The 16538-nt window shown below is 47.5% G+C and overlaps 1 protein-coding gene across 1 annotated transcript in view; it reads right to left on the minus strand.

Moving 5' to 3' along the window:
• The window catches only part of RAB40C (RAB40C, member RAS oncogene family), a 36646-nt gene continuing 20108 nt past the window's right edge, over positions 1–16538 (minus strand). The window contains exons 3-6 of the mRNA XM_037385340.1: positions 14379–14439; positions 5363–5440; positions 4715–4937; positions 1–3164 (exon numbers count right to left, since the gene is read on the minus strand). Coding sequence (XP_037241237.1) covers positions 2884–3164; positions 4715–4937; positions 5363–5440; positions 14379–14439 — 643 coding nt within the window. The 3' untranslated portion in view covers positions 1–2883. The remainder of the gene's footprint in view (positions 3165–4714; positions 4938–5362; positions 5441–14378; positions 14440–16538) is intronic.

A 16538-nucleotide genomic window follows, 5' to 3' on the forward strand; every position in this document is an offset into this window, starting at 1 on the left:
TTGGTAGTTCAAAACAACAAAACCCCCTTTAATTTATACAAAACAAAACCATGTATAATCAGTTGAACAACATTAACTGTACAAAGGAATAAAAAAAATAAAAGGATAGTCCAAAAAAACAACTCAGGAATGGTACAAGTGTTGGAGAGCAGCTACAGACTAGTGTTGACATCAGATGCAAGAATCTTTTCCTTTTAAATTAAAAAAAAAAAAAAAAAAAGTTTTTTTCACTGAGTAATCGCTCCAGGTAAATCTTTCATCCTCACTACAGACAGGATCTGTTGAGACCTTATCGGGTGGGCAAAAAAAAAAAAAAAAAAAAAAAAATCAACTGCAGGGAAAAAGGCATGGGGAGGTGTCACACGTGGCAAAGCCAAACCAAGCAGAGGTACATCAAGTTTTTCTAGACATGCAGCAGCTTTGTGATTTCAGGAAGAAAACCTTCGTCCCTCTTCACCCTACACACTGGTGCCCAGGAGCAGCCTGGCGAAGCGGCCCCAGTGTCTGGATGATGTTTTCCAGGAGAAGCCGCCTTTTGCAGTGCTGATCACCTGTTGGCCGTATATCCCGGGGCTGCTGAGCCAGCGATTGTCTTCTGCTGTGTGTTAAGTGATGGGAAACAGGTGCCAGCCGTTCCAGACAGGTTCTTGAAATCCCCTGGCCTTCGCACCACTGTGCTGAGCTCGGCTGCAGCTTTACTCTTGAGCCAAACCACCACTACAAAGGATTCTTCTCCCCCCTCCATCTGCCGGGGGTTTAATTCTCTCGTCGCTCATTTGAGCTGGGCAATAAAGCACGCTAGAGACGAGCCAAGAGACCTACCCCTGTATTGTATTCTGATCTACAGCGCAGGGAGGGGGAAGGCTCCGTCACCTCCCAGGTCGGCTCAGAAGCAAAGGCAAGGAGATGTCCCCGTGGAGGGACGTGCCCCTGCCTGCTGCCTGAACAAAGCGGGTCTGTCGGCCGCGCAGGAGCTGCTGCGGCTTCATTCTGCCCGTGCAATGCAACAAGCTCTCCTGGGGTGAGCAGAGCAAGCCCAGGCCCTGGGGAGCTGCTAACACCAGGAGGAAGATGGCAGCACTGCAGCGGCTGGCCTCCTGCTGAGGCAGCCCCAGCACAAAAGCAGTTTACTTTCTACCACGCTACTCACAAATCCACACGTCCTGGCCACCTACGAGAATCTGTCAACATAGCTGACTCCCACTGCCAAGCCCCGCTCAGCTTTTGCAATAAGGGGTAGGTGTTATTTCTAAATTTCCAGATGAATTTTCAGCACCATTCAGCACCAGCCATGGGAGGAAGCTGGGGAAGCACATGTGCTTGCCTGACAGAGGAGCCTCTCCCACAGCATGGGCACATCTCAAGCTCCTGCCGCTAAGCACGCATGCCCCTCTAAACTCCAGGAGCGGTCCTACAGAGCAAAGCAGTTTGCTTTCCTGATCTCCTGGGGCTGCCACAGGAGGTGAGCAAATCTGCCACGATGGGACCTGGGGATTGCTGTTTTCCCACACACACCTTTCACCTTCCCAGTCCCTGCTCCTTCACGCTCCAGTGGGAAAAGCTGCTTCTGTCCTTTCCCCACTTTCATCCAGGAGGAGCCGCGGCAACACTAGCTCAGGCAGGGCGTCTTTGGAAAAGCAAAGCAAGAAGCAGCCGGGATTCAGGGGCTGTCGCATGGGGTGGCGTTGTGGATGGAGGGCTCTGGAAGTGACAGCTGAGGTTTTGCAGCAATAAGGGACAAAATTCAGCATTTTTCCTCTGCTTTAGGCATGATGCTTCCACCCTCTGCTCCTTAGTCCCTGATGAGCTGTGCATCAGGAGGCGCAAAGCGAGTGAGGCATCAGTCTGACCTCAGAGCTGCCTCTTCATCCTGCCTGCTGAAAGCAAACCTCAAGACCCTGGCCTCTCCGCTCTGCCCCTCGACCCATTACATCCCACCTAGCCTTCAGCACTCACAAGTTTTAGGGAATGACTGAGAATAAAGCAGCTTGGGGCATGTTACGCACAAATTGTTCTTTCCTTCAGCATATGTCATATTTAAAAAAACCCTAGCACAAGCCCAGGTAGTGATTGAAAGTCCCTTAAAGCATTTTTATATTTTCACCAGAAAATCCTCCACTTCTCCCCTTTTGCTGACACTGGGAAAGTTAATCCAGTGCTTGTATTTACATGGCTGCATAAAATTTTCCCTGACTGCTTCTTAAAAAAACCCTTATAAAACAAGTGATATATATATATGTATAATATTTACATAAATAAACGAAGAAGGCAAGCAGACTGCTTCCTTCTCCTTTCTAGTTGGCCAACTCTTGCCTTGTTTCCTTTTTTTTTCTTTTTTTTTTTTTTTTTTTGGCAACAGCAGGTTAACATCCTGGTGAAAACTGTCATTAGTCCCCTGTCCCCGTTTTTTTTTTTTTTTTTTTCTACATCCAATGATCACTATTGCACCAGCAATCTGTTCAGGAGTCCAAGAGTTAAAGTTGCAGCACAGACTCTCTCCTTGCCTACTCCCTTAAGCCTCTCAATCTTCCATTAAATCCATTTCTCCATTGAGACTGGAGGATGAGCTTTTTTTCCCCCTTCCCCCCTCCCCAACCCAGCAGCTGCTGAATTTTCCACCCCAGGCCGAGAGGCAAAGCCCAAAGCATTCTTGGAGGGTCACTTGGCAGAGTCCTCTCCCCGCCAGCGCTGCGAGATCCAGCCGGCACCATGCTTCCTATGCGAAGACAAAACGTGAGCACATTCCTAACGCTTGTGCGTGCCATCGGAAAAGCAACCGCGGCCCATCCGAAAGGATCCAGTCGAAAAGGGTTAAGTGTGCAAACAGCTGTACATCGGTGGGTGGGTGTGGATACGTTAGAAGCTCACGGCGCGTCCATCCTGCTAAGAGATCTTGCAGTTGTTGCGTGAGCAGTTCTGTGGGGGGCTCTGGGGTGGTCGAATTGATTTGGATCTCTTCAAGCTGTTACCTTTGCTGCTGCTTCCACCCCCACTGCTGGCCAAGGAATACGACCGGCCGTGCATCATCACTGCATTCATCCCGTTGGCCATCGAGAAGGATTTCAGGTGACTCTTGATGGTGACGGGCAATGGCAGCTTGTCGATGAGGTGGACTGGGGTGCAGGAAACAATGGCTCGGCAGCACAGGTCCTGTAAGCTGAACACTGGTGGGAGAAAAGACCAAACAGTCAAGGGCCAAGAGATTTTAAGGACTGCCTTCTCCCCACAGCTACTCCTTATGCTGTGCAGTTCCCAGTCCTTGGGGGAGAGATGCTAATAATGATTGCATAGGAGCCTTGAACAGGGAGCAGATTAGTTAGGACAAAAGCTTGGGAAACCCAAGGTAAGCTCTGCCACTGGTGGTCAGCGCTTTGCAAGACACCAGCTTTAGGTGTCAACACGGGGTTTAGACACTGCCGGCCCTCCTCTCTGCACAGTGCCCGGGGCAGGCAGCGCCTTACTCACAGTCCTGCCAGACACTTGGCTTCTCAGGCCATCATTTGGCAGCCAGAAGGCCATGTCCAGGGCAGGAGGCAGCAGAGTCAACAAGCCCCAAAGCAGGACAGCCTCACTTGGGACCTGCTCGGGGAGCAGCAGCCAAGGGGCTGGTTTTGTGCAGAGCGCCTGCAGCAACAGAGATACCATCAAGCCAGCAGAAGACTGTCCTTTCAGGCTTCCCAGCGTCCTCTTAGTTCAGCATACACCATGGGAGCCTGCTTTGAAGTCTGCTCGGAGGGATGTCCCAGCACGCAGCCACACGAGGGCACGCTTTCACCTCCAGCCTGCTGCGAAAGCCACGATGCTGTTCCCAAGCAGGCAGCCCCAGTTCCCAAGCAGGCAGCCGTTACACGTCCTGCCTCTGGAAGAGATTCAGGAGAGGTCTGTGAACGCAGCCCAGCTCCTGCTTGCCATCCTTCTGCGAGCATGTGGCACGGCACGCAGGTTGGGGCCAGGAACACAGGCAAGTTTGGTGACTAGGGCTGGCAAACAGGATTTTCCCTCCCTTGTGAGCAGGAGCTGAGGATCCATGTGAAGGCAGGTTACCTCATCAGCGCAAATCTGCTGCTCGGACTGCTGGTGGGGCACATTGCTACCTTCATTCAGCCAGGAATGTGGGACCTAAGACTATTCTGCTTCAAATACAGCAGGCTGTTGGAGTTTGCTCACAGTTTGCCACAGGTGTGCCCAGATATATGGCATACCCCAGCCCACAGCTGCATGCCAACAGCAGGGATGTGATTTAGTTTTTTTTCAGCTCCTTGGGCTCACTCTGTTTCCACCTCTCTCCAAAACAGGAGACAGGCTCAGGCAAGGGTAAGGACAGAGGTGCTTATGCTTGGATTCATCCCACACAGTCATCTGATGAAGTACTTTCAAGTTGGGAGCTTAATTGCCCTCAGCCTCATTCAGAATAAGCGGAGAGGTGTAGGATGCCCTGGAGCAATTCAGATCCTAGACATGCCGAACTGCCCTCTGGAGCTGCCTGTCCCTCATCACTGCCTGCCGCGTTCCGCACTAGTACAGGAGTACAGGCAGCTTGTTGTGGCTCAGCTTCAGCTTGTCTGACCCGAGGCGCTTCTCCATGTCAGGCGCTTTCAGATCCCACAGTTCCTAATAAACACACCTCCCACCTAGGCAGTCAGCCCTATCCCTCCAGTTCAGCCCAGCCGGCTCTCAAGCCTTCCCCACATGGAGCATCTTCCTCCCTACTGACCTCTGTTGGGTCTCCAGATCTTCTCCATGCCGTGCCGCATAAGGACGATACGGGACAACTCTGTGAAGGACTCTATGACGTTGAAGTTGCACAGGGGGCTGACTTCAAAAAACGTCATGCAGTTCTTCTCCGCGTAAGCCCGGGCCTGCTCCGTTGGCACCTGCCGCTTGAAGGCAAGGTGAAGCCTGTTTCCCACCAGGATCCGAGGGACGCCTGGGGCATGCTTAGAAAAAGGAAAGAAGTGGGGAAATCACGGCTTGTCCTTAGTAAGGGCAGCCTACACGCAGTATTCTGCTTAGCTGCAACAGCAGTGAAGGGCAAAGAAATAGAAACTGCTCTGTGACCGCGGGGGACTGCCAAGCAGTACTACTGCATGATGGGGGAGGCCAATGTACCCCCCTCCACAGTCCATTTGAGAGGGAACCTTCCTATCTTTCTTGACCATTTCCAAGCCCATTCCTACTACTCTGAATTTATGCAGAGGTGGAGGGCAGACACTTATCCCCTTGCTTTGCTTATTAGTGGACTGCCATTGTCTGCTTTCCATAGCAGAGCCATTCTCGTCCCCGTATCAGAGGTGGCACCCCAGCTGATTCCTCCCCAAATTTTTGCTATATAACACTTCATGTGTTCCTCCATTCAACTTACCTCATCTATTTCCTTTATCCATCGGTCTATCCCATCGAAGGACCAGCGATTAGTGATGTCGTACACCAAGAGAATTCCCTGGTGGAAGAAAATCAGGAAGTTTCATAGTAGGCAAAATGGAAGGGAGACACACCTGAAAGACCCCTACATAGGCAGAAGCCAAAAGGCTAAGGGACAGAACATGGCTCCAGCTGCACTATTTATGTGCTTGCTAGGGCAAAAATTGAGACACAACAGGTTTGTACTCAGTTCCAGCTATTAGGGAAGATTTTACTCCTGTTTTGGCTTGAACATCTCCCAAATAATTTCCAAGGCAGCAGTCTGTACAAAGGAAGAGGAACTTTCTTGGTGACTGTGTATCTGAAGGAGCAAAACTCACCCTCCTCCCGTCACAAACCTGATACAAACTCACTGAGGTGGAAACAGTCTTTTTCTTTTCCTTTCACGCAGAACAGCTGCATTCAGTGGTAGGATGGTGGCAGAACATGACAAAGTTAATAAAGCACACCCATCTTCAGCATGTTTTCCCTCTCCAGAACCTGTCTCATTCTGTTGGCCCATTGCTGGCAAGGAAAAAAACACGTGATGCCAATAAGCCTCACAGCATCCCTGCAGAACTGGGATCTCACGGACGGGATCCACGCCGGGCTTTGCTGAAGGCAGACGGTGTTGCCAATTGTCATTGCTGCGCTGGTGGAGAACAGTACAGCGGCGCTGCCAAACCTCAGAGGGTCAGATCAAAAGTCTCACTGCAGGACCTTCCTCCAGCCTTTCCTTCTGGAAAGAGGTACCTACAGCATCATCATGCCCACATCCTTCTTCCCTGAACACTATCCACATCTGCAATTCACTTCCCAGTTGTCTCTCGAGGTGCAGCACAATCCTGCTGGCAACCAGGACAGGCACAACTCAAGGCAGGGAAGCTTGTGCCTGTGGCTGTGACAACATGGAGCAGCACCTCAAGAGTCCCCACACTCACCGTGACCATGGTTAGCAGGACTTGGGATCACAAGCAGACTGCTGGCCACCACTCATGTCTGCAGCAACTCCTACCAAGTAAGCTTGTTTTGAATCACAGTATTTCTGAGGACAGACACAAGGAAAGTAGGCTATGCGTGGCCCTGCGGGCACACAAGTCAATGCATCAAGAGCTGCCTCTCAGTACTGGTTGGGCACATACAGCATTTAGAGAATTGCCTCAAGCAGCAGCCTTTCTGCAACTCTCCCATTATTTTTCTGGCTTCTTGTCACTTGAAATGTCCTTGATTGCAAAGAGGAAAGTGACAACAGGCATTTCAAGGTTACTTTGCAGAATCACAGTTGAAGATGCCCTGAAATGGGAACTAAGGTGGAACAGATATCTTGCACTGCAAGAGGAGGCAACCCAGCTGGGAACGCAGCGCCGGATGAAAGGTAACCCAGCAGCAGTAAGACTAAGCTAAGGGCAAAACAAACCAGCCCAAGCTAGACTCCAGGATAACAGAGCATTTAGTAGCAAGCTCAGCAGAACCAGTCTTCTCTGAAATCAGGGGTATTCTCCAGGAACAGCCGTCCCTACAGCAAGTCCCCAGTGCAAGCAGAAGAGATCTTAAGTTGGCAAAGGCAAGCCTCAGCTGGCAGCCTAGTCCTCCCTAGGAGATGCCTAGATACAGCACAGTGAAGGAGTGAGCTGACAAACTGCCTAGCGTGTGTCCTAGTACAAGTGAGAGACCATCAAGCTCCCTCACGTACCAGCAGAGCTGCTCCTTTATTCAGTGAAATGGAAGATCCACGACACAGATGGGACACACAAACTACCTACTCCTCCTGGAACACAGCTTTACAATATTTGCTGCTGCCAAAGCCTGTGATGACCCGGGGGAAGCCTGTACAGAAGCCATGTACATGATATACCTCAAGTTTATGAAAAAATAATCATTAGCATGAGATCTGGAGCACATGGGAACAATAAATGCCACGGCATCTGAGCCACAAAGGCACTTGAATCCTCATAATAAAGCCATGTCTTGAGCTGGCACTTGGAAGTGTTCCCCCTACCTGGAAAAGCAGCCTTTCTCAGATTATGCTGGTGTGCCATGACGTTGTTTGCCTTTCTCTCACAGCTCGTTCAGAATAAGCAGCTCTCACAAACCCTGCCCAATTTTACGGTTTTAAAAAGTCTTGGTCAGAACAATTCTGATTCTTGAGCTTTATCCGCAACATCATTGCACAGCTCTTCCACCCCAGGAAGTTGTTCTCCGGGTGAAAATTCGGGTCTGAAGTTGTTCTGAGGGACCTGATCCTGAGACTTCCAACTGCAGAAGTATTTGTGGGGTGAGGGGAACAGAGGCATCTTCAGTTTCCTCCAGCAAAGAGTCTGGAGCTCATGCCTGGAGTCCATATTTTTTTGCAGTGTCATTTACAGAACTTCATGCTCAAAAAGAATTGGAGGTTGGTTTTGTTTTGGAGGAGAAAAGAATCAGTTTCTTCTAGGTTTAGATAGGAAAAAATAAGGAGGAAGTAATGATTTTCCATAATCAAAAAATTCCACAAAACCAAAGGTACTGCTTTTCAAGAACCCTATCAAGAAATATCTACTGCCAGGATACATCACATTTTAAGTGCAGTTGGCGGGGGGTGGTGGGGGTGGGTGGTAGACACTGAGCTTTCTTTTCATTTTTGTTGTATCCGTTTTGACTTCTGGCTTCCAAGGCTGCACATGTGGATGAATGAGTCAGGAAATAAAGCAAAAAGTTTGACGACCTCCTTCCAAGACAAACGGCCGGCAAGTTAAATAAAGTCTACTTATTTTACTTCTGGATTGACAAGTTCCTTTAGCCAAGAGAAACAGACCCAAGACCTAGTTTGTGAAGGCTGCTCCTGCCAAAAATATGCTCTAGGAGGAGTTTTTTAAGCTTGCTGGCAGCTGCTGCCTGATTCTTCTTTAAATAGGAGTAAGGATAAAACATCAGCAAAAACACATCCCAAGCTCTCAGGAGCAGGGTGGAAGGTCAAGACCATGATTTCTAAATGGAAGAGACTACCTGCCAGCTTACCCTCCGAGCCATAACACAGCTCCATGCACGCAAATTTAGAGTTATGATTGTCAAGGACAGTTTCCCAAAGGTCAGAAGAGGCCAAGGCCAAACTGTCCAATGCCTTGCTTCCGTCCTCATCCTCACCAGCTGTACTGTAATTCAGCAGAAGATGGAGGAAGCAGTCTTAAAAACCTCTGGCCAGCTCACAGTGCTGCCAGATAACCTCACACTTCTTCCAAGTAGCGCTGGCATGCTCCAGACACCACGTTTCTAGAGCACACATCCCAAATACACTTTGTCATTACCATTTTCTCCCCTAGAGAGAATTTAACACAGACATGCATGCAGAGAGGGAGCTGGCTCTGTCTCTCAGACAGTTCCAAGTAAGATCTGTCGGGTTTCTTCAGGTTTTTTTTTTAAAAGCAGTCTCCTTCGGAGTAATGTGCATAGAATTTTAATTTACTCAATTAGACAAATGAACACTTTCCCATTTGCAGCCTAAATTGTTCTCTAAGTGCCTAGATGGCTGTCATCATCATGGTATCTCTGTACCTCTTGATTTTTAGTTTCACAAAGCACCTTTGTAAGCATCATATACCCCAGGCTCCCACAGCACAAAGTGAAAATCTGTACACTCAGGTTCTCAGATCAAGGGCATTCTGGTCACCTGACCAACCCTCCAACAGCCTTCTTTCTTTTTCTCCTCAACCTGCCTACAGGCTGCTGTGTGAGGTGGAAGACAACTGGACTCATCCCCAGACCTCTCTCGGGTCTTTTCACAATTGAGTTTCAAAGTTCATTTCCACTGTTTTTTGTTCCACGCTACTGGGATTGGCATGACCCTGAGCATATCAGCGACAGAAACTTCCACATGAGTACGTCATGTCGTGAACAAGGAACACAGAGACATCACCCGTTATTGTATCCAGCAGCACACGGGGACTCTGCCAAAAACCAGACTTGTTTTCAGCAGGAGCTTATGCAAAGATCTGTCTGTCCACATAACCAAGGCCGGGGAGGGGGAAGTATCATCTCTACCTACTTGCTGCAGGTTTAGACCAGGCTTATAACCAATAAGCTTTTAAAGGTGAAGAAGCTGCATGCTCACCCCGCAGTGCAAAGCGGACTTCTCCAAAAAGGCTTCTCAGATGCTTTAGCAGCTGGATCTCCAGCCACTTGCACAAGCACACAAGAACACTGCTGGGAGGAAGCAAGTGCTTGCACAACTGCCAAAGACCATGGCTCAGTGCAGGCAGATGACAGGGTGGCCAGGAAAGCATTACTCGCTGGTATTCTCTACCAGTAGAAAAAAGCTGTGCTGAAGAAGCCTGGAAGACCCCTTAAACTGGATTTCTCTGGCCCACAGGACAAAGTAACCCAGAAACAAAGGATCCAGCGCTGATGGCAACTACAACACTTTGTCTCTCCTGCCCGCTCTTTCAGAGTTAACTTTGGCCATGGCTCTCCAGCTGGCACCTCAGACCTTGGCTCATGGGCAATTAGATCCTGCTGCCAAACCATTTCCCAACAGTGTAACACATGAGGGGGGTTATTTATTACTGAGCTTTTGATAAAACATTTTAGCAGGCAGGGCAAACCCCTCCAGCAGCTGGATAACCCCACCAAAATGACCTGAGGCAGGTAAGGTATTTGCAGCAATCAAGAAAGTCACAAGATAGAGCAAAGACCACAACTCAAGAGTCTGATGAGCTGCCAAAACAGCCACCACCTTTCTGCCTACTAAGAAGCCCTGAAAAGGATAAACAGCAGCTACTCAAATCACCTGCCTAAGCAGGACTCAACAACATTCATTATTCTGTTAGGCTGCAGCTTTGCTGTAAGACAGCAGCATTTTTCGGTAATTCCTGTAGATGATCTCAAACTATTCACGAAGCACCTGCTGTATCACACTGTCTCGGAAGAGTTGGCAAGCCAAATTTTCAGAAACTGTTCAAATCACTGGCACATGAGGACATCAGGAACGATACTAGCACTGCTTCTTCCTTGCTAGGTCAGAAAGTACCACCACAACTCTTTCTCTCCTCTGTGATTACTCTGGGAAATAGCTTGCACTTGCTCACAGCAGCCAGAAGAGCCACAGCTGCACGCAACATTTGGGATCAGTGTGCCAGCTCTGCTGTTGGTATGACCGAGACCTTAAAGCCAAGCAGGAAAAAACCACAAAGAGCAGAAGTCCAAGAGCAAAACAGAAGATTTCTGAAACACCTTTAAGCATCACTAAATACCTTTCACCATACCCTAAACTGTGACAATTAAAATAAAAATCCCTCTGCAACACAGCAAGCTCCAGACTCCCCGAGTTTGTTCTGCAGGCTGCAGCACTACTGGGTTTCCATCTCTAGCCTCCCCTGCCATCTCCCCCAGTGCCTAGAGGCCAGAGCTCTGCCATCCCAGACACAATTGCTCCTCTTCTGCCCCAAAGCAAGACCCTGAAGTGATGCAGTCAGGACCTGGTGGCCCAGCAGATGCTAAGGATGATGAAAGCAGCTGTGATAAAGTGGAAACTCAAAGTCCAGGGAAGCAAGAGAAAAGGAAGGGGGTGTCCCAGGCACAGCAGTGCGCCACAAGCCCCCCCCTTGAGCCAAAGAGCTCACTGTACCCCTAATGAGATCAGATCAGCTAGGCAGGGCAGGGAGCGAAGGCAAGACAGATCCATGATCCTCACAGCAACCCAAGGCAAACACAGCTGGTCTGCCTTAGCTGAAGGAAGGGACTGGTCTTCATTTGAGCCAGCTCATCAAGGACAGCAAAGCTGTTTTACTTTAGATGTTTTCAAAAGGAAGAAGTTCCTGTTGAACATGAAAGCCACATGGCTATTTACCCAGGGAAGTGGTGTGGAGCCTAAATTAGGGAAGGCATCAATATGCTCAAGGAGAGTCCTTTCACGGGGCAGGGACTAGCCTGACATCCAGACTGAGCAATGCACGAGGCTGTGCTGTGGGGGAATGGAAAACTGAGAAGGTCTGCTTCCTGATTGGAGACTCTTTCCACTTTGCAACCTCTCCAGGGTTTACTTCAGAAGATTCAATTCTTATTACTACACTTGAGAAACAATAAGGTGTGTTGTGTGCGGGCAGCCACACATGCTTCCCTCACTTGAAGACATTTTTCATACAAAGTATTCTCATAAGGGCTGGCTATTCAGACAGACTCACCCTGTTCTCAGTCAGCCCTGCCAGGTTGCTGAGGCCAGCCTCCTGCTTTCACAGCTAACCTGTCAAAGTCCTCTTTGGAAACTCATTCTTCAGGCTTCCCTTGTGCTCCTTACGAGAAGCTCGGTCAGAGTCTCTGTGCTCTCTCAGTGAGAGCCTTCTGCCAATTTTCAGTGTGAAGGTGCTTGTGGCCAGTTTATAGCAAGCCATTCTTGTACAAATACCACACTGCACTTTGAACAGAGCTTTTCCCACTCTGGCATCTCTCTTCTCTGCTGTATTTGTTCTTCCTGAGCTTTTGGCTTGTTAGGTTAAAAAAGCTGTTTCTCTTGCCTCCAACTGGATTTGCATCAGGCTCCCTACAGCAGAAGTCTTGAAGTCTGATGTACCAAGAGAGCAGAGAGGAAAGCAGACAGCTGAAGCAGATAAGTCAGTATAGCACACAGCATTAAATAGATCTTAAAGAAACAGGAGAACTCCAGAGCATTTTATCTCGTTTCCCCCAAGACCACGCTGGGTTAAGTTGTCTTTATGCTAATGCTATGCCAGAAGAAGTTAGCTTCTGCATACTGAAAATAACCGGAGGTGCAGAAGTCCATTCCCGCAGTCACACAGACATTTGTTATTTAGAACAAACAGTCCTCTTGCTTTGGTTAACCATTAAGAGTTTAAATTAAGACACTTTCCTCTTCCACTGAAAGATGATGTGAGTTATTTAAGAGAGATAGTATCTGTGTTCCTGCTAATGCAAGAATATCGCTGTATTGCACATGGGAGCCAATCACTTCACATCAAAAACAATCTAAGTTTTACTACAAGCCACCTGGAGAAGACTATACAAAGACTCTTGTCATTAGTCTTCAAGAGGCGCTCACTTTTCACCATGCTCACCTCAGGAACACTTCCAGAGGGCAGTGGAGGTATTTCATTGGGAACCACCCCTCCTTCTACTGGGCAGGCTTGCTGTTGAGAGCTATTTTGTTGTTTTTAAGGGTAAGAGTTGACTATTTTGGCAGACCAGAATTAAGACATCACAACAGTACTTTGAAAGAGGCATTTGTTGCACAAGCAGGCTTTGAGGAAAAGGTGTAAGCTACACCTTGGTGCGCAAGTGCACACATACACAAGATGTGTACCTTGTTGCTCCATCCAGTTCAAGTATTCTCACCACTACTTATTTCACCTCTCCTGTCTGCCCCAGTTTGCTCTATGGCGGCAGCAGCTACAAGTTCTGGCATGTGGGTGCAGCCCTGTGGAGACACAGCACTGGCTCTGAGGAGCTCACAGTCTACAAGAAGGGGAGAAAGCCTTCTGTACAGCAGCCTCAAAGAGTAGGTCATGCTGCAGACAGGGGTAAAAGCTCTGAAATTATATTTCTGGACACATTACTTGGGGTGCCTGCCACTTTCTATTCCCAGTTTAATCTGGGCATCTGACACAGCAAGGTCTCAGAAAAAGGCTGACCAAAGCTAAGTTATGTGGTCATCAGAAAATCACACTGACCAATTTGGTTCATTTATAACTGGTAAGCGAAGTGACATGGTCTCAAGTCCACATGTTTGTTAGGATTGTAGCTTTAGATTTCTCTGAAACATAGTAAGGGCAGAGGGAAGCTTAAAGATAAGCTCACACATGGGACTGAACATGCGACGGGGAGATCCCATACTGTGCCACTGCAGAAGGCACGCTCCAACACTCCTTGCCTTGCACTTCTGCAAGTACCAGGAAATTGGCCCCCGCTTCAAAGGAGCTGCCTCAAAGCATCCACACCACCAGAGATGTGCACGAGCAAGAACAGATGAGGCACCGGGGGAGGTATCAACAGTACATCCCAGGTGAGTGCTCTCACATCTACAGCACAAGTGAATTTGCAGGAAGTCTTTCTTTAAGAGAGCATGATGGATTTTGCCAGTTAGCAAAGGTCTACTTTAAGGAGCAAAAAGCCAAGTGGCAAGAGCTTGAATAAAAGTGGCAAAGTTTCCTAAAGGTTGGTAACCTGCCAGGACACTGGCACAATCAGGAGGCTGACATATAGCTTCCGACTCTTAGTGTCTAAGAGAGGAGGAATGTTCTCCAAAGTTTTCTGGTTTGGAAACAAAAGGGAAAAGACAGTAGTTCATTTAACTTAGGGAGACGTTATCCTGGAGTGACCCTGTCATGTTACTGAAAGGATGACAGTAAAACTGTATAAACCACTATGGCCCAACAGCAATTCTTCAGAGGACCACAAGATTTTTCTGCTGTTTATAATCTAGATGCTATTCTGGAGCAGGGCCCAAAGGAGAAACTCAAGATTTAATGCTCTCTCTCATGTTTTAAGGAACATATTTTACGATCCAATTGAGATGCTCTAGTTTCAAGTCTGCATCAAACATGCAAGTAGGAGCCACCCTATTTTTGGAACTGACTTGAAGGCAACACAGACCGAAGAACTCCATTGGGAAAGCCAGTGTCATATTTAAACAAATTTGACAAACCTCAGAAAGTACGAACTCCCACATTAAAGCTAAGGCAGATCTAGAGCAAGAATTGTCTTGTCCTCTATAACCCCTTCTTCTCAGCCCTCCTCTAGAAACTAATACTGAATATAGTCTGTAGCAGACCTTTTCAGTAGGGAAGTCTGTCACCTACTCCCCTCTCTCCCATCATTTCGTAAGAATACCAGGCAGCAAGTCTACATGCAGTGCCTCCTGGCATTTACACAGACCCCATCCTTTTGATGCTCAGTGTGTTCCTTTTCAGAGCTCTTTGCTATGGCATGAAAGATTTTTACAGCCTAAAGGAAAAGCAAGTGTGTCCCATCAAAGCAGTGAGAGCAGCACTCACCTGGGCTCCTCTAGAGTAGGATCTGAAAATGGTGCAAAATCTTCCTTGCCCTGATGTGTCCCTGCAACAAAGAAAAGTTACAGCTATGAAACGTGGAGAATCAAATCCTATACTGCACACCTCCTACCAGACCTAACAAAAAATAAAATAAAAATTCAGTGTTGATCTTGTCAGAGCTTTAGAACATGTATGGTACCCAAACTGCTCTGCATGGTGTTTCCTGGTAGGTGCATCACCACCTTTGGTGACAGTCAGATGTGCTTCAGAGGTCCTTGCTGTCATTGTGCTTTCCACAGAGAAGGTACAAACAAAAACCACTGAACTTCACTACTACCTTAAGATGTATGAGGATGCAAGTCTTTTACTCCCTCGGGCAAAGGACTTTTTCTCTAGTTCCCTACAGTCCATGGGAGTTTGGGAGTCAGAGTAAGATTGCAGACCTCTCCTAGTCATGGAAAATAGCTGACCTATTGTAAAATGAACGTAACCACTCAAGATAGGAGAAATTGTCTTGCACTGCCTAGTTTTACTTATTTTTCTAAATACGTTTTAACCACAAATGAAAGGAAGTATCTTTATATCCAGATCTCTGACAGACCTGGCCAACCATACCCTACAGACAGCTCAGGAACAGGACGAGGGAACAGCGTTTCTAGCCTGCTTGACAATAAGGGGCTATTCAGTCACTATCATTTGTCTTGACTGCAACTCTTGATGTGGATTAAGTAAGTTTGACTACATTAGCAGCACCTCTCAGTGCCTGCGGGAACATCTGGAACAGCGAGCCAGAGCCCAGCATACTGATTTAACCAGTGTACACTGAAATGCATCAGGGTAATCAAAGACATGTTATGATGTTTGTCATATCTATTCACTGGGCCAGGATAAAAGACAGATTAATGACCACTGAGAAGCCTGATGAATCCTTCAGTCCCAGATTTGCACCAGCTATATGAAAAAAGCACTGACCTCAAGTTCAGGACAGTCATTCTTTCAAATTAATATTAAATTTAAATTCTTTCAGTCTGAAGCTTTAAAGGATCATATTATTGGCCCTGGACATCAATTTCACAGTCTGTGTGTGCTTACATATCCTTCTCCCCCAACAATCAAATATTGGGTTGCACAAGGAAAGTAATGGTAAAAGATTACACTACGGCAATGTAAACCAATGTTACCATCTTTTCAGGCCCTGTGCTGGCTCTCCAGCTCAAGAATTACAGTATAATAAGAAGAGGGTTTCAAGCAGGAAGCGGGAAGTAACTACACACTTGGGGCTGAAATGTTAAAATTGACATCTTACAAGAGACACAAAAGAATCTAAGTGGCACATATAAGCACACCAGCTAGAAGAGATAAATTAGCTGCTTCTGTTCTTTTGTAAGAAAAATGAGGACATTCAGCCGCAGAGAGCAGGGGTATAATTAAACCACAGAACTATATGCTGCTGGAGTCAGTCACTGAGGCTCAGAACATGGTGTTCATTCCTATTTAACAATTCACACAGATTACTAATACTTCTGTTACTTGATACAAGCGCTGGTGAAGGGGCTATTTAACTTCATGTTTTAGGGCCTGTGTCATCCCCTACTAGATCTGGGTGAAATCCAGAATCGGAGCAGGCTACCTATCTTTCCTCTTTCATCTACTGGATTGCTGTGTCAGCTCGTCAGCAGGTTAAACCTCAGACAGAGCTTGGCCAGAAGGACTCCAGATCTCCCTCCACTGCTGACAGATAAGGCAGGGCCACCCCACCCTTGCAGCGTTCTCCCATCTCCATCCCACTGTCAGGTCACTCCAGTAAGTCCTGCTCTCCAGTGGTTTACCGTACTCTGACACTAACTGGGAGGTCTATTCACTGCTCTTGTTCTAATTTTCTACTCAAGTCACTGAGAAATATCCAGCTTCTGTGCCTACTAAGGGCTTCACCCATTTTTTTCCTCCACTTCTCCTATTCTCTTGTCTACATTTCTCATCCTAGGATTTAAAGAAAACACGGTATTGCTTCCAAAATAGTATGGTTCTCAATCACTGAGGGAACAGTATGGGAACATAGTCAGGTATGACTAAGGAAGACTGAAATTGAACTGTATCAATAATGAACAGCATGCTGTTTGTGCTACTTGATCAATGGAAAGAAGTGTGGTTTGCTAGAGTATC

Source organism: Falco rusticolus, chromosome 4 (assembly GCF_015220075.1).
Source record: "Falco rusticolus isolate bFalRus1 chromosome 4, bFalRus1.pri, whole genome shotgun sequence".
Lineage (NCBI taxonomy): Eukaryota > Metazoa > Chordata > Aves > Falconiformes > Falconidae > Falco > Falco rusticolus.